This window comes from Arthrobotrys flagrans (assembly GCF_004000055.1).
Source record: "Arthrobotrys flagrans strain CBS H-5679 chromosome Unknown unitig_0, whole genome shotgun sequence".
Classification (NCBI taxonomy): Eukaryota; Fungi; Ascomycota; class Orbiliomycetes; order Orbiliales; family Orbiliaceae; genus Arthrobotrys; species Arthrobotrys flagrans.
The window spans coordinates 7260347-7279865 of NW_027137550.1; the positions used below are offsets into that span (position 1 = coordinate 7260347).

Sequence of the window (19519 nt, forward strand, 5' to 3'; positions counted from 1 at the left end):
ATACCCGTGGCGGTGCGAGTCGCCAAACCACCTGTGGCGCATGGCACTCGTTTCTGGCCTATGGTGTCCTTTCACCCTTACAAAACACCAAACCAACTCTCAAAACCGCCGCCCAAAACCCCAAGTTTGTCTCCTCCATCATAAAATACTACATACGTCGCACGATTGAAGAGAAACGAATACACCCTTCCGACACCGAGCAAAAAGTCAATTGCTTTTACTACTTGCGCGTCCTTTTATGTTACGTCTTCTTTTTAAACTACAGTCATAATGGTATGGTGGATTCCCGTTTTGTCATGGGTCGTGCGAGGGTCTTCGGCGTGGAAGCGATACAGGCGATGACTGGAAGACTAAATGACATGACGACTCTACGGTCTGATACCCGTCATCATGATCGATGAGTCGTTATGTCTCCAGACATCCCAGTTCGATACCATTCCTCGCCACCGTGTCGCAATTACTCCATAGTCCTTCCCCGCCGTCGCCAGATCCCATACATACCCTCCAGATCTTTACGACAAGACTAACATACCGTGTCCACTTTAGTCTTCCGAATCTCCCGAGCCACAATCGCCACCAACCGGCACCAGCACCGGCAGAGCCTCCCCAGCCCCACCCGGTGGTCCAAAGTCCGTCATCAAGCGTCGATCAGCTGCCGACAGAGCGGCCTCGCAGGCCAATGCTCGTCCTTCGAGCACTAGATCCGCTGGAGCGGGTGGAAGTAGTAGTACTATGTTGAGTATGTTGAATCCAGACTAGTTATGAGGTGGTTTTGGGAAGATGTGACTAATGCACGTTTTGTAGAGCTTTACACCGACGAGTCGCCGGGATTGAAGGTTGATCCTGTTGTTGTTCTTGTGCTTAGTTTGGGATTTATTTTCAGTGTGGTGGCCTTACATAGTATGTTCCTTTCCCGGTATATTGATGGGGTTAGATTGGAGTCCGTACTAACCAGTGTTTCTACAGTCATCGCCAAGCTCTCGCGCAAACTCACTGGTTAAACGATTGATTGACTGGTGTGGTGGAATATAGCGATCTGATTAGGTAGTTTCCTATATCTAGATTGTGGGGAGGAAGAAGAAGAGCAGCAGGAGCACATTTCACTATCTGGCGGGTGGCTTCATAAGCTCCACTCAGGTTTCTGTAATAAGCCGTTCCAAAATAAAAGAAACTCTACATTTTTTCCCTCCATTTTCTGTATAATCAAACTTTTGTTACCCCGGTCTGCTTTTGCCCTTCTCTTCCCTTTCTTTGTGTGTATATTTATTAGGTTTGCGTGTTTATATGGTTATTTGAATCCTTTTTACGGTGGAAGGGAGTATGATGCTGTTTCTTTTGGTATCGTAGTATTCTGAGTGGAATAATGCCTTTGAAAAAACAAAATGCTAACCTGTGACGCCGCCCTATGAATATATACACTTGTCCCCAAAGATCCCGTTAACCTCATAGATAAGCACTTACGTAGATAAGATGAATCTACAGCAAGAAAGTCCAACTACTAGGAAACACAAACTCATCCTCCAATATTCTCCTAACCCTATCTAATACAAAATCCTTGACCTTCCCAACATTCTTCAACACCTGCTTCCCTTTCCCTTTTTCTCCAATCTCACTATCGATCCTAATTTCCTTCAACATGCTCGCAATTCCATCTCCACCGCTTCCCAACCCACCACCATAGTGACCTTGGTGATCATGATGGTCATGATCGTTATCTACGAAACAGAAGTGTGCGCGTTTCCCAATGTGGGCTATTACAGCTGTTCCATCGAATGTCATACCCGTTATGGTTAGACGGACGGGTAAGGAAACGAATGACGGGGCTGGATAGTCGATTAGGAGTTCTGCTGTTAATTCCATACGGATGTCGCCTGTATACCTCACTCTTGCGATTATTTGAATATCTGAATCACGGGGTTCACGGAGACGGAGACGAGGGGCGTGGGGGTCTGGTGGGGTGGAGGGGGAGTCTAGTGGGGAATGATGGCCTGCTTGTTGTTGTGGTCCTGAGGAGATTGAAATGTCGGAGAAGGGGGTTGGAGGGGGTTCACGGGTGCCATCTGTGTGGTGAGTGTCGTCTGAGGAAAGGTTTAGATGGGGGTTATTATGGGCCGTTGGGATTGGAGGGGGGATTTTGGAGGAGTCAGCTGTTGATGGGGGGGATTGGGATGGTGAGGTTGAGGAGAGGCCGGAGTGGGGTTGTTGCTGTCGGCGGCTTCGGGAGTATAAAGGTGATCGACCGGGGAAGGTTTCGACTGAGGCTTGTTGGAGGGACGCTAGAGGTGTTAGACCGCCTGTGAAGCCTGATGTTAAGGCAGAATGGAAGTAGTGGAGATTCGACGTTGTGCCACGAAATGGAGATGATGTGAATTGGTCCACCGCTGGCGAGAAAGACGGTCTGAGTCCTGGATATCGGTGGTCGATATACGGAGGAGGCTGTAGACCCATCGGCGTTAATATCGGTGTATGTAGCGATGTCACCGGCGCAGATCTAGTCGTATCTTCATGATACGACCCTTCAAAGTCCGACAATCCCTCCCTCCGATCTCTCCTCCGTCTCTCCCGCGCCCGTTTCAGAATCTCCTCCGGCGAGTTATAAACCTCATTATCGAACTCTTCGTCTTCATCATCGCCTTCAGCGTATGCGTCTTCGTAGAATTCCGGGTATGGGTCTGTTATATCTTGGATTTCAATCTCTGGTGGGACGGTGCCCAGATCGAATGAGACGACGCTCACGGACCGTAGGAATTTTGGGAAGGGGATTTGTTGGAATTTATCATGGAAGAAGCCGCAGAGGGCGTCGGCGTATTCTTTGCCGTCGGGACCGGTGGTGAGGGCCGGCCAGTTAATGTCGACGGCCATTTTCTAGAGGAGGGTGGAAGTTTATGGTTGATTGAATGGACATGGATGTTTTTTCGCGACGAGGACCCGCGGCTGAATTTCCGCTCAGAGAGGGAACATGAACGTGAAGAAATAAGAGGAAAGAAGACAACAGGATTTGTATTAAAAAATAACGCAAGATATATGATACATACCACTTTGTGAAGATGCAGAAAAAAAAAATTGATGGTATCTCGATAATTGTGAAAAGACTCCAGAGAACGCCGGAATGCGAATTCTTTTTGAAAGGAAAAAGAGAAGAAAAAGAGAAAAGGTCGTTGTAGTCCACCCATATTATATCCATCTACATCACCATATCCTCATCTCGATCCCCGTCACCATTCTCTCGAAACATATCAGCCACAGCATCAGGCATCTCTTCGTCCGCTTCATCACGTTCATTCCTTGAATTCTCCCTAGGTGTAAGATCTCCGTCTCCATTTTCCTCCTCTTCATCAGCACCGTCATCCGTCGGATCAGCCAAAAGTTCCCAGTTGACACCCGTTAAACAGTATTGTTCTAGAGGTAGCTTGGTGCCCCAGTCTTTCTTAATAGGCGGTAGCGCAACTTTATTCCTATCCTGTGAGATGTCTAGTAGGAACTCCTTCGGTGGTGCTGCGACGAATTGGTGGTTGACCTTCGAGGAAATTGCCATTCTTAGGTCGGACATAGTGATCTGAGGGGGCGGCTGGCCAGTTGTAGTCGCGGGGTGGGCGGAGTCCCAGTAGAGTAGAGCGTCTTGGAGAACAGAGTTGGTGTATCGGTATGCGATGTCCATTAGAGCTAGAGGGACCCTAACAAGATAGTAGCAAACATTAGCAAGATGGCCTTGATAAATAACCTCGAAGTGAAGATAGCAAAGTACCTCTCCTGGTATGAAGTAACACCCAAAGATGCCAGCATCAGATGGATCGTTCTCGCGTCTCGTGGCCTTCGCGATGCACCTGTATCAACTGCCGATTCCGTGGCCTGTGTTGACTTGAGTGTCGGCTGAGTGGAGCTTTCGCCATTGATGTTCCCGTTTGTTTCCGCCATCCTGTCCGTTGGTCGGCGATGGTTGAGTTTTGAAGAACGGTAGTAGTAGGTAGAAGTGGCTGCGGGAGGGAGACGTGATTAGGATAGCTCGCGATGGATTGACAACACACAAAATACCACAAGTTGCGAAATGCACATCCACATTTCTAAGATTATGACAACAGACGCAATTACAAAAATTAGTTTGATGATTCAGGGAAATGTAAAAAAAAACACTTAGGTTCAAGAGCATAAAGAAGGGCACCACGCCCTGTTGTGCATTGATAGATGTGCAGTGATAGGAATGAAATAGTCTGAAACCGCACAACATAAAAAAGCCTCCCACCCTCCCCTCCATTAGTCTCGAGTCTACTTGATAACTGTTAGTATCGTTTTTCAAAAGAGTATTGAAAACTGAGAGTTACTTGGTCCTTACTTTGGTGTTGCCCGCTCCGTCCCCGCCCTCCGGGGCCTCATCCTCGGGACCTCCCGACAACCTTGGAACCGCACGGTCCGCAACGTCAGGGAGGTCCCTGAGGAGAGCAATACCCTTCGAGGCGTACTTCTCCTTGTCGTATGTTGATGGGTCTTCATGGTCACCCACCAGACCCCAGCCCAGACCGAGGATGCTACTCCCCTGGGCGACGATGTTACAGACGCCCGGCTTTGGCGGGCGATCCGCAAAGAACGGGCGAACCAGGCCCGACTTTATCATCCCCTCGAGGATGCGAAGGTTCTCGGTGCCCCAGCGGCTACCGGTCTGGGAAGGGCCAGAACTGCCCTTCTCGATTGTGGTCTTCCAGCCTTTTTCTTCGGTGGGCGTCATGGCGCCCGAGATTGCCCAGTAATATGGGCGTTCGTCCCTTACGAGCCGGTATTTTGGCTTTGGGACGTCTCTCAGCCAGACTTCGTCTGTGCTCTCAATGTAGTTGAGGTAGAAGAGTAGGGACTCGACTGCTGCCTCTTTGACAGCCTTGTAGGCGGGTTTGTTTGAGGCAGAATATGCCTCGACGCGTTTTTTGGAATTGTACTCCCGTTTTGGTTTTTTGGTAGGTGGGGGGACGGAAGCCGATGGCTGATTGCCATTGTTAGGGAGGCTAGAGGGAGATGAAGAGGAGGAGGAAGGTTGGAGGTCCTGAGAAGCTTCCATCGTGATCTGGACTTGGAGAACAAGAAATTTATCTTCGGGGGCTGGTTTGGAACGCTGAAGACAGTGAAGATGTTGATGTGGATCGAAGGTTTTATGATAAGAAGTGACGGGAGATGGGTATCAAGTAGGCGCTAGTGACGGTGTGAGGATTTAATCAACTTCAGATTTGAGGAGCGGGCAGTGATTGATATTGATTTGGTCAACTTCCTAACTCTCAGCATTTCCCTCTTCACTAATTCATCCTCAAATCACTATACCATTTCACAACAAATAGCTACCACAGCCTCTTTTAACAATCTCCAATATAGATTCAGAGACCCGTATATGCATAAACACTACATGCTTCTATCAAGTTACTATCAAAGTTACTATCACAGTTATCGAAGATGGAACAAACCTAGTCTTGTATTATAACCCATACTGAACTCGGTGTACTATGGACTAACTAGCTAACACACACACTCTCTAAAAAAGATGAAAATAAAAGGGGCCAGTTTTGGATGTTCTGATGTAACTTCCGGCTATATGTCTTAGTAACAACTAGGATTTCCTAAGAATTAGCTACTATGTGTACCTTGTCCCAACAGGCTACGCGGTTACAAACGTTAACAATTTTGAACCGCAAAAGCGTCCCGAAGTTACCTCCCTTTTCTTGCATTTTTCTTTTATGAATTTTTCTGTACATGGCACATAAGAACGGAATATATATAGGTACTTAAGTAGATAGACGCATTTTGTTTTGGGGGGTTCAGCACCGGTCTTGATACTAGACTGGATAGATAGATAGATAGATATTCAAAAAAAGTTAACCAACTTTTCGGGTTTCCCGCGCTATCTATCTAATTATAGTCTAGATAAATGATAAATACAAAGAAAGCTTTTGCATATGGAGAATCTTCATATTTTCTAGAGAGTTCAAGCAACATCCTTACATTCATAGCTTGCATGTGAGAATCAGCCAATCAATTCTAAATATCACCGACAATTAATACTAGCAACAGACATGGCCGAAAATACCGGCACAGGCATTCCTATTTGAATCGTATGAGTACTCGACTAGAAGGCCGGTGGTGTTTCCTCTAGACTGTTGAATATCGAGCTACCCTCAGCAACCCTTTAAAGCCTTAGTTTCTTGGTTTGGTTTATAGTTTTTGCTGAAGATCTGGTCTATATTGCCTTTCCCCTGATTCGACATTTACGATACAGAAATAAGTGTCATAAATACCAGGGGCAAACCTTTGACGGGTTTGCCTTATTCTCACGTATCTTGGTCTAGTTCCGTCTTCAGGATCCCGAAGAACATAGTACACAGTTTTATCACTATCTACTTCCGTTTCTCTCTTCCATAACGAATAAGGCACTTGGGGTGTATTACCGACCTCGGGCTGCTGGCTGTTAGGAGGTACTTGTTGCCCTGGCATCGTCTGGGCAGGTATCGAGTCATTCTGAGACGGCGTTATATTGTAGAATCACACTATTTCCCCTATTTTGGGCAGAACTTGCCCAAACCCACTCCGGGACGCCATTGAATTTTGCACGGATAGCATCTCTTGCCGTGTATTGCTCTGGGAGTATCTCGACTGACTCTGAGGCCTCACTGGAGTTTGAGATGAAGGCTTCGGTTGTCCCATAATGCGCCGAGAAGAAGGAGGCGCTGGTGCAACTGGCATGTTGTCCCATAGGCGCTGGCCTACTAGTCTGCTGGCCCGATTCATCCCCCCTCCGACGTTTGAGACGAGGGGCGGGCGCCGTACCGGTATTATTAAATCCTCATCAATCATTCTGTCAAGTTCATCTGTGTTCGGTGGAGTCCACCTAGAACATGTACGCGAATCGTTTTTGAAACTCTTTGGTGTTGTTTATCTGTCCATGTCCTGCTTTGACCCCAAATGTACCCAATTGTACTGCTCTCCGGTGGTTGATATCTAAGGGTGTAAAAGGATATTCCCTTCGTCCCTAAGGCTTGCGGGCCTAGGTGCCTTACAATGCTTTTTTCGGCCTTTTGCTTTATGTACCTTTGCGCCTGTTAGTTTGGCTCGTGTTTTTTCTTTCGTAACGTAGGATCGTACTCCTTTTTCTTTTATCGTTGTTATTTGCTTCCGAACAGGAGTTCCGACCCTGGTCAACGGCGCGTGTTCTTTCTATATGAATATTAATAGCCGTTACTTGTGTTTTTATTACATAGTATTAGGGTTTGCTTAATGATAGTATAATACTTAAAAACAAATTATTAAAAATTAATAGATCAAGTAAATATATTTCTCATTAAATTTAATCAAAACCTCTGGGTTATTATCGCTTTCATAACCTTCTCTCTCTACTCCTTGCCATATCCCTTCTCCTCCGTAGCCGCCACCCCTGCTGTTGAAAGGGGGTAGTGGGTGTGGTGGTGCGCTACCGCCATATTGACATTCAAGACTCATGGTTCTTCTAGAATACCGGGGGCGGAAATGTAGATATCTAATAAATGTAAAAATTTTTACTATGGCTACGAGAAATAGGACCATGCGAGAGTCCGAGGTTGTGGGTATTTAAATTAGATAACAACCCGCTTAGAGGAACTGAAGATGTTGACTAGGGTTACAGACTTGCTCCTTGGCCGAATTAAGGAGCCGGGTTCTTTTCTTGAGCTGTTATAAACCTTTGTAAATTTTAAATGGTAGTCATTTTTTCATAGAATTATCGTCAACATATCACTTGTCCGATCCTTCCAAGGCTTGTTCGAAGTCGAGTTGGGGTTTGTTTAGCGAATGCCAATACTATCTTCGTCATGAGATTCATTTCGAAGTCCTTGAACTTCCAAAACTCGAGAATAAAACCTTGGTACTGAATTAGCGTCGAATCCTGGCGCTCAGCTGATCAGTATAGTAGATATCCCAGAGATATCTGCGGTGGAGGCATACCTCTGCCTCGAGCACTTAGATTCGAGGCGAGAGGCATACGGACTTTGTCTCGTAAATTGATTGGCTGCAATATAAAAAGTTGTAGGTGTGCCATTCAATTCAAAATTTTAATGGCATGTGGCCAACTTAAAGCTAGAGATTACACTTCCTACTTCTTCGACGAATCATTGGTTAAACTCCTTGCCGAGTTTTAGCGAACCTATGAAACATATGCTACAGTCTTTATTTTGAGGTTCTGCTTCGAGGCGTAACATCACTGACGCGCCAGTTGGATTTAGACCTGTAATAATGGTATAACGATAAATAATGATATCTATGGCGTGATGGCACTAGGTGTGCAATCATACTATTACCTTCCTTAGCTTTTTTAGATAGTGGCAAGTCTTGTGACACTAGATAGTCATTTTTCTCATAAGTAAGGCTTATTTGGTATATGATCGTGGTCATCTGATATCAGTGAGAAGGTAAAATTTCTTATCATAATATTGCCGCGTAGTAGCGTAGCATTTACAAGGCGGCATGTCCATTTTATTAGCACTGTAGCCCATGACCCATTCTCGGTAGCATGTTACACCCTTTTTACGTCCGAAATCAACAGTAAGATTGATATGGGCCGCAAATGAAAGAGTAGGCAATAACAAATTAAGCCTATCTGCACCGGTGTACTGGAACACCAAGTGCAAGCGTTGAAAAGTATGATTTCTAGACCAGAAGACTGAAATGTATCAATTTAAGTGTGTGGTACATGAAATCTGTATTTGCATGTACACGATTGACTGAGCTAGGCTAACGGTTTGCAAAACGTTAGATTTCGTAGAAAATACTTATCTTGAACGGAATTAAAATATAGATGAGAAAATACAACTATATTAAAACTTATTAAAGATGTTCGGTGTAAACATGTAACCGAAATAGTTTCAAAAAGTGTAGGAAAGAGTAGATAGCCGTGAAAGAAGCGTTAATTCTCACTCGATAGTATACTGTCTGATCCTAATCTTTATCAACCTCTCTATAGCATGGAGATGCTATGGTATAGGAAAAGACAGCAGATGTGACCCGATTAGTGCAGTTGCATGAGCCATGATACTAGATAGATATTAAAGGCTGAATTTCTGGCCAGTTAATTTGATACCATGACACTTTATGCAAAAAAGTATACTACCCGAACTAAGATGGTTGATGGGGAAATCTATGTCAACATGAGAAAGAAATAGAGAAAGAAACAAAGAAAGAAACAAGTAAAAGGCTGCGGGCACTAGCCTAGTCCCGACCCGGCTGTTTTGCGCGCATGTGTGCTATAAAATTGAGCCCTGCTACTCTATGAGAACATAATTGTCTCTAATTTCTGCATGTTGATTTTCTAAGCTAGAACCTTTCCCCCGCGCGCTGGGACTGATTGGACCCGGATCGGTGTTGCCCTTGGGGCTGTTGTCTAGGGTACTGATGTTGTCCCTGCTGTCCCTGCTGCCGCTGGGGCTGCTGTCCGTACTGCTGCTGTTGTCCCTGATGATGTTGTCCCTGGGACACTTGTGCATGGTGCTGCTGTGCATGACGCTGTTGACCCTGGGGATGCTGTAAATGGTGCTGTTGACCCTGGGGGCGTTGTCTGGGCGGAAAAAACCCTTCGACTGGACCATTACCAAAAAACATTGCCTCACTGTTGTTTGCCCACTGTTGTCTCTGGTCCTCCATGATGGGGCACCCGTCTGCATACATCTGGTATTCATTCAGTTCTTGTTGTTGTTGTGGATCTAGAAGCGGTTGAGGTCGAGGTTGAGGTTGACATGGAGGCATATACTGGCCTTCTTTGTCTTTGAATGATCGCGATGGTATTATCTTATTCTGGTCCACCATGTCTGTAAGACGTTTCATATTTTGGGAACCCCACCTAGAAGCCGTATTCCCTTTGTGGAAAGTACGCTCCCAAGCCGATTGTTCCACCTGATCGAATTGTGTGCCTGGGTTTCGTTTCCAGTAATGATCATGGTCGCCGCAACGGTCTAGAGGGGGTCTATCTGCAGTAAAGAAACGAGTTTTCTCTGCGTCCTGCAGTTCATACTGCTTATTGCCTCCCTTAGGCAAGAACCTGTTCAAAGAGTTTACCATTGCAGCCTTTAAGTTCTTCTGTGCTACCACATTGTGCGTCTCATAGTGACTTCTACGCCTTTCGCTATCGTATGGTACTTTTGGCTTCTTCTTTTGGTCGACTACCTGCAGCTTTTTGGGGTTTTGTTCCAAATCTTCCTCGTACCCAGATGATCCGCCGGATTCTCCTTCACCATCAATCGGTGGCAGATAAGCGTCGTCCCCGCCATGGCCGCCGCCATCATAACCCCCTCGCCGATTTGGATCTTCCCCGTCATCCTCACCACCGGTGGCACCACCCAAGCCGGCGCCGGCACTACGCTCAGGGAGGTATAATGTACTCATTTAATATATATTGAGATCAGTAATATTGCGCCGATAGCCAGACGTCCAGGTCAGGGCGATAGAACGAATCGTAAGAGAACAAAAGCCAAAAGAAGATAAAGCTTGGTTTTACGGAACCGGAAAGGCATTCAAAAAGATTTAAGGACCTTGAGGATTTCCAAGTATTAGGTTTATATCTATGGATATATATTTTGACACCGCTCCAAATCTAGGAGCTTATAGGTTTCGACAATATCCAACGCCGGATCAACTGGTGAATAGCTAAGCCAATAAGTACATGGTAGTAGCAGCAGATGGACAGTATCTCGCGGTTTGGCCAAACTTAATATTATCATGAGGGGCATTGAGAATCATCGATTTCAAGTATCACGAAATCGATTAAATCATGAGGCTTCAGTCTAGATAGGAGATGGTCTTGAGGCGAACAATAAAGTTTATGATTCTAGCAGCAAAAAATTTTCAGTGCAACAGATTTAGACGGGTAAACTAAGTTAATGCATTATTTTCTCGTGGTGCCATTGCAAAAACGTCTGCTTCTAGCAAAATAAAGTTTTTAGGCTATCTATAGCCACGGAGAAGAAGAAAGCATCATGATGCAACGTAAGTTGGACCTGTGACTCTCTATCATCTATAGGTCTAATCTCTGAGCTTCAACATACACTTTGGCGCTAAATTATAAATGTGATATGTCGCAATACCAATATCATGATATTCATTTTTACTCAGTAACAATTCACATGTATATGTTAATGTTAGGTTAATTAATTACATCGAAAGTTCTATGTGATTTCGAAAACAAAAGAGTTAAATATTGCGGTATCAGAGTAGCAGATTGGTGGAACACATAGTGTAACTAAACATTTGCTTTCTCTGTACATGTATCTAAGTTATGGCCGAATACGGCTATACATTTACGGCCACCCGTATCTTCGGCCCTTGTCGTACAAGATATTTAATGGTACTACAACAACGCAAAAATGCAGCGTGGGTAGCTTGTCACATTGGCCATAATGCATCTTGGGAATTACAATGAAACTGCTCAGTAGTTACTGCTGGCATACTTGTACGGATCCTCAAGCTAAGTTGTTTTTCTATTGCAAGCATTGTGTAAGGTGACTGGCAATTGCGCAAGCTCTCATTGTGACCCTAAAGTACCTCGTTCCTGGAATTAACACACGCAACCTTATTAAATTTCCGCAATTTCTAATCGATCACATTGCATTATCATGAGGCAATCATACAAAGAGCCGGAATCGACCCCATAGACACTCGGTTAAATCTCGTACGTGTACGATGAAATTAGTATCGGTTCGTTAACATAAGCAAACCGTTTGCAGCGCTTAGATTGTATCTATTACCTGTACATACACACACGTATCAGATTTCTTGAACCCGAGAATTACATCATGCCACACACGGGTATTTTTTTTGTCATCGCTCGACTGTTGGCCGGATCCAATTCGACCGCAGGAGAATAATGCGGGATTTTCAGCCAGGGCTGTGATTCTAGAGAAGCTTGATTTCTGTGGTCGGCCTATGATCTTTGGCACTACTAGCCGATAACAGCCTAGTCCCTTCAACTCGAAGTCGTTAGATCTATAGAGTAATGATACACCATTACTCACTAACATAGCTGCCATCGGTCGCCAAGATGCAATTCGACGACTACTCATGAGACCAACGACTATCAGTCCTATCTAAGAAAGCTCGAAAGGCGGTCGCCTCGATCAACAACACAAACTGCCCTGCAACATGATATCAGAATAACCCGAACCAGTCTGAACCAGTTGATGTACTGTCAATCCACGGCCCGGAAGTTCCCGATCATCCCGAGAAAGCCTTTACGGAGATTTAGGTTAGGGATTGAAATCTTTTTACGATTTCATACAACCAACCAAGATGGTTCTCCTAACCGGAAAATATCACATTAGCTCTGTCGCAACCCACAAAATGGTAGGTCTTCGCTTCGATGACCCGATCAATCCCGGCGATTCAGCGAAACAAATATATACTGATGAAGATACCGACCCAAGGGTTTGTTGCTTCTCGCAAAATATGTCGTCCAATCGTAAGCTAACCATAGTCCTGTAGTGGAGCTTCGAAGCCCTTGGGGATGGCCGATACCTTATCAAAACCACGGAGATGATAACGTGCTTTCTAGAGAGAAAAATCATACGTTGTGTACATCCAATGCCGAATCTCCTATTGGAATGGGAAAGAATGGACCCTGTGAATGGGCTGTGGAGGAAGTCGACTAGGGCGGCAGTGTTTATACGTAATGACCGCTTCTTGTGAGCTTTAATCCCTAAGTGATCTGTGGTCTTCTAATATTTCGCATAGGATTCATAAATTTAACTCACCCGAGGGATGGACGGTCCACGGCGATAGGGTATGTTAAGTTAATACTTTCGGTATTGTTCCATGTATAAATGGATAAGATGCTGATGAAATTCTTCTGCGCAGGTCAGCATTGCATTCCCAAGTCATACCGATGGCGACAGGTTCGTCATCATCCCGGATATGCTCTAGCTAGGCTGTATTGAATGAATGAATAATCGCCTCGGCTGTCGCTTTGCGAAAGCCATGAATATGAGATTTTGTGTTTATGAGCATAGATAAGAGTTGGCCCGAGCGCCAGTTTATATGTCGACGTATAACCGGCTATTTTCAGAGGTATGATAGTTATGTGGTTACTTAGTTAGCTGGAATAAACATCAAAGGAATGAATATAGTTAGGTGGGGTGCTAGGTGGTTGCGCGCGGGGTTAAATCCTGATATAATTATTGGGCTTAACTAACTTGAAGGTCTTAGGTCTAAATTTGTTATAACTTCGAGATATTGTTATTAATACAGAAAGAAAAACAAAATAAAACTAAATTAAAAACATTACCAAAATTATTAGATTCAACTTGAAGTTGAAGCGCGAGCGAAAATATACATACATACATACATACATACATACATATACTACATGCTATAAAATTAATGGGAAAGAAAAATAAGATAAACCATTTCAGATTGAAGTAATCGAAGCAAATTTTGTCCCATTAAAAATGTAAATATATAAAAAATAATGAGGAGAGAAGGCTAGTATAGCCATTTAATTTAGGCCCTAGGGACTCGTCAGTATTACTTTAAAATTCAGACTATCGAGTCCGATGTGTTGGTGTTTTCCTTGTCATCAGACACTTTCAACCGTGCTTAGCTAGGTCTTATTTACGTATATCTATAGAAGTCGACAAGTAGTTGGAACACCAAAATTACTTCCGGATGGTGCTAAATCTCTGGCCTGGGTAACACCTCACAACTAAAACATGAATTAAGGCGAGTACCTAACTAGCTCTTTGCATGTAAACTTCGCGGTTATCGTAGATAGTACAAAATTTGCCAAAAAAAATAATAAAAAAAGCAGGCTTAGGAAATTAAAAAAAAAGATTTACAATTTATTCTTACGTTACTTGGTATACATGTAAACAAAGGTTAACTTGCAACAGAATTTCTGGCACCGCGGTCTTGCCTTTATTATCTCATAACTTTTGTAGAAGTTTTTGGAAGGATTCTTGAAGACCTTTCTCCAAAAGCTTAAGACTGTCATGTAATGACTCCTTCTCTGCCATTGAATTCTTTAGGTTCGACTCCAGGGCTAGTATCTTCTCTTGAAGGGCGGCTTCTTTAGATCTGTGGGTTTCGGCCGATGCCACTAAACGACTTTGAAGTTCGGATTGACTGTTTTCAAGGGCTTCGATATTTTCCTTTAACTCTTTGGCTTCGAGGTCTGTGGTTTCTTTGAGCTTATCGTGCTCAGCCCCAAGGCGTTGGTAGCAATCCTTCATGACGGATTCGTTGTGGCGAGAATGCTTCTCAGAGGCTCTAGAACTAGCAAGATCTTGTTCAAGGACATTAATCTGATGTTGCATACTATCCCGTTCTTTCGCTATTGTATTTACTTCTTCCTGAAGGGATCCGTTCTGCTTCTCTAACTCCACCTTATCCTTGATATTCCTAGCATTTTCGGTCTCCAAACTGGATATTATCCCTTTAAACATGCTCTCTTTGTCGCAAGAGAGCTTGACTTGTTGCTCAAGTTCCCTCTTTAGAAAGCTTAGTCGCTCTTCGTACCGGCTTTCCTTCTCTTCGTATTCCCGTTTTAAGGCTCGTTTTTCGCTCCATAATCGTGGTATTTCTAGAAATCCGATCGCAGAATGTTTTATGAAGGCTTGCATCATGATTTCCATATCTGTGATCGCAACTTTAGCCATTTCGTTGTTTCTTTCATCGCCAGGGTGCCTGTCGGTTTTATTGTATTCCATGAAAAGAGCGAGCGTATCGGTGATTGGTGTGTATGGAGAAGCCGCAATAGCGGCTATTGGAGTTGTGGGGGAAGGAGTTACTGTAGTGGGCATCGGATCCAGTTCCAGTATGCCATTGGAATTCAAGGACATTGTGCGAGGGGGAGTAGGGATAATTCGTTTAGGGGTTTCTTGCCTGCTGGTCGTTTCTAGTGATACACTCTGCGGGAGAGGAGACTGTGAGGGTTGTAGGGAGCATCTTTTAGCAATTTGAACTACTGATGGAGTCTGAAAAACTGTCGATGTTACTATGGGCTGAGAGTCCGGTACGCTCCCAACTGCATTTTGAACGAGGGCCTCGGGAGAAGTCCTGTTATCGTTGCTCGTTGACGTTTCTCTGGAGCGTTTTGTAGGACGCTCGCTTGTTGACTCTACTAGTAGTTGACTCCGGTCACCGTTGGATTGGTAGCCTGCTAAATCCTCGCCTTCGACACCTTCCTCATCGTCTTCGGTGTCACTAGACAGAAGCTCCCATGCAGCAGACTGCAAATCTGACCGATTGCCCTTTTTGACGTAATATTCCGGTAAAATCGCTTCCTTCTTGATCAAAGAAGTGAGTTGGACTCTTTCATGGTCAGACCAACTTCGAAAGTAGCGACGTTGTACAGATTCGCTGTTGATTGTCCGTGCGATAAGATTTTTTTCCGTTTCATTCAAATCGCCGTTGATTTTCCATAGATAAACCGTCTTCCTCTTTGGAAACGGTTTACAGGTGATAGTTACTTTCCTCGGATCAACATGAAGCCCCAGTTTTTTCCTCACAACTTTGGCAGCCTCTGCTCGAAGATTTGTCATGACTTCTGTACCTGAGCGTTTCCGTTTGAGGCTTGGAGATGACAATGAGCTGAAGCTTTGGTCCATGCTAGTATCTTCTGCCATCATTATCTGTTGATTCGAAGGGCTCCAATAGATATTCCTCACGAGAATAGTTAAGGTGTTAAAAGGAAGGGAACGATAAAGACCATCTACGCGGTAGCTTTGAGACAAGGGAGATGGATTATGATGTAGAAATTGCCGTGTAAGTTCGAAATTCGGAGTAGTAATTTATGAGACCGCCTGATGAAGCTCAGCTGTAAGGATTTTGTGGGCCAGAATCTTGCAAGAGACCAAAATGAATAGAGTACTGCAAAGATCTAACCTTTGCAATCGACGTGAGAGTTGGACCTTTGGAAGAAAGCAGTATATTTCCTACTGTGAATACCAAAACAACCCATAGCTTAAAACGTAGGGGACTGGATTCAGGAGGACGCGAACGTTAACACGAACCCTTGTCAAATGTACAAATGTACTCAGCTAAACTGACCAAGTTATTGGCCACACCGGAGGATCTTTAAGCCGCATGATAATCCTAGAAAATTTCAGCTGCTTGAATCTGAGTGTTTCGATTGTTAATTTTTAATTTATCGGTACTAAACAGTTATCGTCAAGATGACATGTATCAAAAAAAAAAAAAAAAGAAAAAAGGAAAACTTGAAGACCAGTGCTCCTAGTATAAAAGGTTTGACATCATGATTCATGAATCATGATTGTGATGCCAGTGCTGTTAAAGATTTTCAAGTTCACATAGATTTTATTCTATTCTATTATATTTTATTTTATTTTGATATGTACTTATTTACTTTCTAAATATTTCATTCATTTTTCCGAGCTCCGAGTCCACAGCATTTCTATGATCCCAATTTTATTTTTTTTTTTATTTTTTTAATAATGGTGTGTATGTATTTCGAATATTTCCAAACTTGCATGAAGGAATGAGGAGGACAATTTGAAATACAAGCTGTGAGGAGAAAAAGAAAAGAATCAAAATGGGATAAGGAAAAGGAGAGAAAGGCCTTGTGTTATTTCGAGGGGTCAGAAATAAACAAAAATGTATCGTCGTCTTTTTTTGATGCTGGGTGGCGGTGGGTCTAAGCGTTAGGCGTAGAGGTGTGGTATCTAAATTCGTCACGAGGGTTCCGAGACTAAACCAAATCTAGTTCTTGTGTTACCCAGCTTTCTTGAGACTAAACCAAAGCTAGTCTAGGCTCTCGAAACGACAGGGATCTCAAATTCAATCAGTGAAGATGCATTGGAAGATGTGGAAGACGAGTATCTGTGGAAAGACAGTTGAAAGAACGATTCCGAAATGTTTACAGAGTAGCCGAGGCTCCCCAAAGCGGAAATAAGCCCTGTGCTGGTCCGGCCAAACCTAGGTACCTTCAATTTTGAGATAACGGCAGAGTCTGGAAAATCCTTCCTTGCTTTCACTTGATTGCGGTGAGGTTGGCGTATTCATAAAAATAGCCTTGAGCTAATAACACGTATATAACATTGCGGAAAACGAAGTGCTTCGTATTACCTTCATATAAACTTGAATGGTGGTCTCAGCAACGTGACTACTTGAATGCTAGCCTGGTCCCAACGACAGGTATATGATAATTTTAGAGTATATTCGATGTGGTGCACGGTCTCCTAGCTATACCAATCTCTCTATTTGCAAAATCAAGCTTACCGAGCTCATTCTTATTACTTCCACTGAGCGAATAAAATTACAGCGGCCTAAACAAACTCACGAATCATCAAGTACTAATTTAGGCTACTTCATTCATTACCTTCCTTTGAGTTCGCGAAGTTGAAATCCTCATATGTTTCCAAATACATGCATGGATCAACCTGGATGTACGTTTTAACGTTATCCTGAACTTATCAATCGACGGGATGGTCCGCATCATGCATCATCGAATTTCATCATCTCCTTCCAGCCCTCTCCCTAAAGTTCCAACATTCATATCACCCTGTAGCTTGGCCAACTCGTCCTGAGTCGCAAATCGAAAGACTATCTCACCCAATGGAAGATAAAGTTAACCATATTTTGAAGATGGGATCGTTTGGAGATATATGGGTTCCGTGGATCCAAAGACAGTATTGACGCCAGAGATACTAAGAATCTTCTCTTAGTACCACATTTGCGAGGTCTATTCTAATATTCACGCTGATTAATTGCGGCAACTGAATAATGCCTTCCTTCAAGATTCTGAAGAGAAATTCCCTTTCCGATACTATCCCTTTCCATAGTAACAGCATTGCGCCCTCTTCCCCTCTTTTTACGTCGGTAGGATCCAAGAGCTCTTATAAATGTCAGGTCAGATGACGGGACCTAGGGGAAACCTGATACAAGCAGACGCGGTACGCGTAAGTACACTGGACTGGAAGTTATGACACACTCTCCAGCCTCGATCTAGTAATAATGCGTTTTAGGTACTCGAGTAGGCGAATTACAGGTTACCAAGACGAGCCCACTCAATGTGCCCGAAAAGCCCTCCATTGTTTCTTTTCCGTCGGGCTGGCATCTTGGTTCGATGGAGTTTCGTTTCTATTCAGGGTGGTCGTCGGGGTAACATATGCAAAGGGTTTTTTTGTACACACCCCCTCAGCAGAGTATATATACTTAGGTGGATTCCTAGCCCTTCAAATTTCCTTTTTTCGTGGAAATATTTCCCTCCAAGATTATCTCAATACCATTATATAACTTGATCGGTACACATAATAGCACGCGCGCTCTTATTCATTACTCTTCTCTTCTCTTCTCCCTTGAAGTACTCCCATAATTCCGAAAAGTACTCGCAGAACATATCTTTTGACTTTTACTTACAACTGTAAGTCTTATTACAAAATGGTGCGATGCGTCAACCTGAAAAAATATGACCCAAATGAGCTCTTTCGGGAGGTTCACGACGGTGAGCACCAAAACACACTGGCGGCGGCACTCAACGAATATTTGGCGGAGATAATGGGACGCCGACGACCTAGAACGGGCCTTGTCTATTTGGCAAATTACTATTTTGGTTTGAAGCGCACACGCTCATCATTTACGTGGCATTTTCGAGGAGATGATATTAGTATAGAACAAAGAAGGGACTTGGACGACACGATATTTAAGGATCTGTCCTCGATATCGAGGGTTAATTGGGCCGAGATGACGCCAGCAAATTGGAGTCGGAACCAACTTCACACAATTCTGCTACTGATATCCAAAGAAAAGCTTGAGGGGCGGCGGACTCCAGGGAAAGTGTACACCACACGCTCTAAATGTAGAGCTAACTAAGTTGGTAAGGCAACTGTCTTTGTATTTGACAACTTAAAGGTTTTCCGAAAACTGATCGTAAAATCTTTAGTCACGATCGGATTTATGGGGCTGCGTAGACTTGAATGGTTGTTAAAAGAGATGGAATATACACAAATGTGACAGAGCGTATCTATGCAACGTAGAATCTGATGAATATGATGGATAAATTAATTTGAATAATCTGCCTACTATATTGCCATTGCCTTAACCTTGTTGCCAGTGCCCAGCTACTATCAGTACTAATATATAAGAAACCATTTACAGGACCGGAAAAGTGACGAGTCCATCACAGCCTACCCAAAATTTCTCCGCCTCTACGATACAAGAGCGAGTGTCAAAGTATGATTCAACATCAATGATCGCTATGGCCGAATATTTAATGCGTTAAAAGTTTTCCTTTCATTGGTTTTTACGGTGTTTTAATGGGTTTCATCGCATTATATCTATAGAATTATGTTGTTCTTAACTTTATGGAGTTTTGGTAGATGCGTCGCTTATTAGACTAGTAGCCTGGCACTTGTCTTGAAACTAGAACGGCTTCGCCTATAGACAGTAGTAGACTCTTCATAGCAGCTGCATTCTGTTCGAACGTTCTTTTAATACAAATGTTTTCCCGGTCTAAAACTTCTTTCAAATTCATGTCTATCATAAGAACTTGAATCTTTGTATAGATCATAAAGATTTTGTT

At 43.7% G+C, this 19519-nt stretch overlaps 8 protein-coding genes across 10 annotated transcripts; 3 read left to right on the forward strand and 5 right to left on the reverse strand.

Moving 5' to 3' along the window:
- Positions 1-270: 270 nt before the first annotated feature.
- Positions 271-1001, forward strand: DFL_005138 (Protein transport protein SecG/Sec61-beta/Sbh; the record flags this gene model as incomplete). Its single annotated transcript, XM_067634352.1, has 4 exons — positions 271-273; positions 547-739; positions 805-900; positions 967-1001. The coding sequence occupies 4 exons, from the start codon at positions 271-273 to the stop codon at positions 999-1001; spliced, it is 327 nt and encodes a 108-aa protein (XP_067492429.1).
- Positions 1002-1476: 475 nt separating this feature from the next.
- Positions 1477-2862, reverse strand: DFL_005139 (uncharacterized protein; the record flags this gene model as incomplete). The annotated part of the gene is made up of 1 exon (XM_067634353.1): positions 1477-2862. One exon carries the CDS (start codon positions 2860-2862, stop codon positions 1477-1479), a length of 1386 nt encoding a protein of 461 aa, XP_067492430.1.
- A 322-nt stretch (positions 2863-3184) lies between these two features.
- Positions 3185-3915, reverse strand: DFL_005140 (uncharacterized protein; the record flags this gene model as incomplete). The annotated part of the gene is made up of 2 exons (XM_067634355.1): positions 3185-3674; positions 3746-3915. 2 exons carry the CDS (start codon positions 3913-3915, stop codon positions 3185-3187), a joined length of 660 nt encoding a protein of 219 aa, XP_067492431.1.
- A 336-nt stretch (positions 3916-4251) lies between these two features.
- Positions 4252-5044, reverse strand: DFL_005141 (uncharacterized protein; the record flags this gene model as incomplete). Its single annotated transcript, XM_067634356.1, has 2 exons — positions 4252-4263; positions 4331-5044. 2 exons carry the CDS (start codon positions 5042-5044, stop codon positions 4252-4254), a joined length of 726 nt encoding a protein of 241 aa, XP_067492432.1.
- A 4268-nt stretch (positions 5045-9312) lies between these two features.
- DFL_005142 (uncharacterized protein) lies at positions 9313-10377 on the reverse strand (the record flags this gene model as incomplete). Its single annotated transcript, XM_067634357.1, has 1 exon — positions 9313-10377. The coding sequence occupies one exon, from the start codon at positions 10375-10377 to the stop codon at positions 9313-9315; it is 1065 nt and encodes a 354-aa protein (XP_067492433.1).
- DFL_005143 (uncharacterized protein) lies at positions 10261-10519 on the forward strand (the record flags this gene model as incomplete). Its single annotated transcript, XM_067634358.1, has 2 exons — positions 10261-10362; positions 10415-10519. 2 exons carry the CDS (start codon positions 10261-10263, stop codon positions 10517-10519), a joined length of 207 nt encoding a protein of 68 aa, XP_067492434.1.
- A 1648-nt stretch (positions 10520-12167) lies between these two features.
- DFL_005144 (uncharacterized protein) lies at positions 12168-13225 on the forward strand (the record flags this gene model as incomplete). 2 transcript variants are annotated; one of them, XM_067634360.1, is made up of 7 exons in its annotated part: positions 12168-12232; positions 12309-12411; positions 12469-12652; positions 12718-12766; positions 12841-12878; positions 12993-13050; positions 13189-13225. In XM_067634360.1, 7 exons carry the CDS (start codon positions 12168-12170, stop codon positions 13223-13225), a joined length of 534 nt encoding a protein of 177 aa, XP_067492436.1. The 2 variants fall into 2 exon arrangements, with proteins under 2 accessions (XP_067492436.1, XP_067492435.1); XM_067634359.1 differs by having other exon boundaries at positions 12309-12330.
- Positions 13226-13904: 679 nt separating this feature from the next.
- Positions 13905-15587, reverse strand: DFL_005145 (uncharacterized protein; the record flags this gene model as incomplete). Of its 2 annotated transcripts, XM_067634362.1 has the most annotated exons (2): positions 13905-15291; positions 15450-15466. In XM_067634362.1, the coding sequence occupies 2 exons, from the start codon at positions 15464-15466 to the stop codon at positions 13905-13907; spliced, it is 1404 nt and encodes a 467-aa protein (XP_067492438.1). The 2 variants fall into 2 exon arrangements, with proteins under 2 accessions (XP_067492438.1, XP_067492437.1); XM_067634361.1 differs by having other exon boundaries at positions 13905-15587.
- Between the last annotated feature and the right edge of the window lie 3932 nt (positions 15588-19519).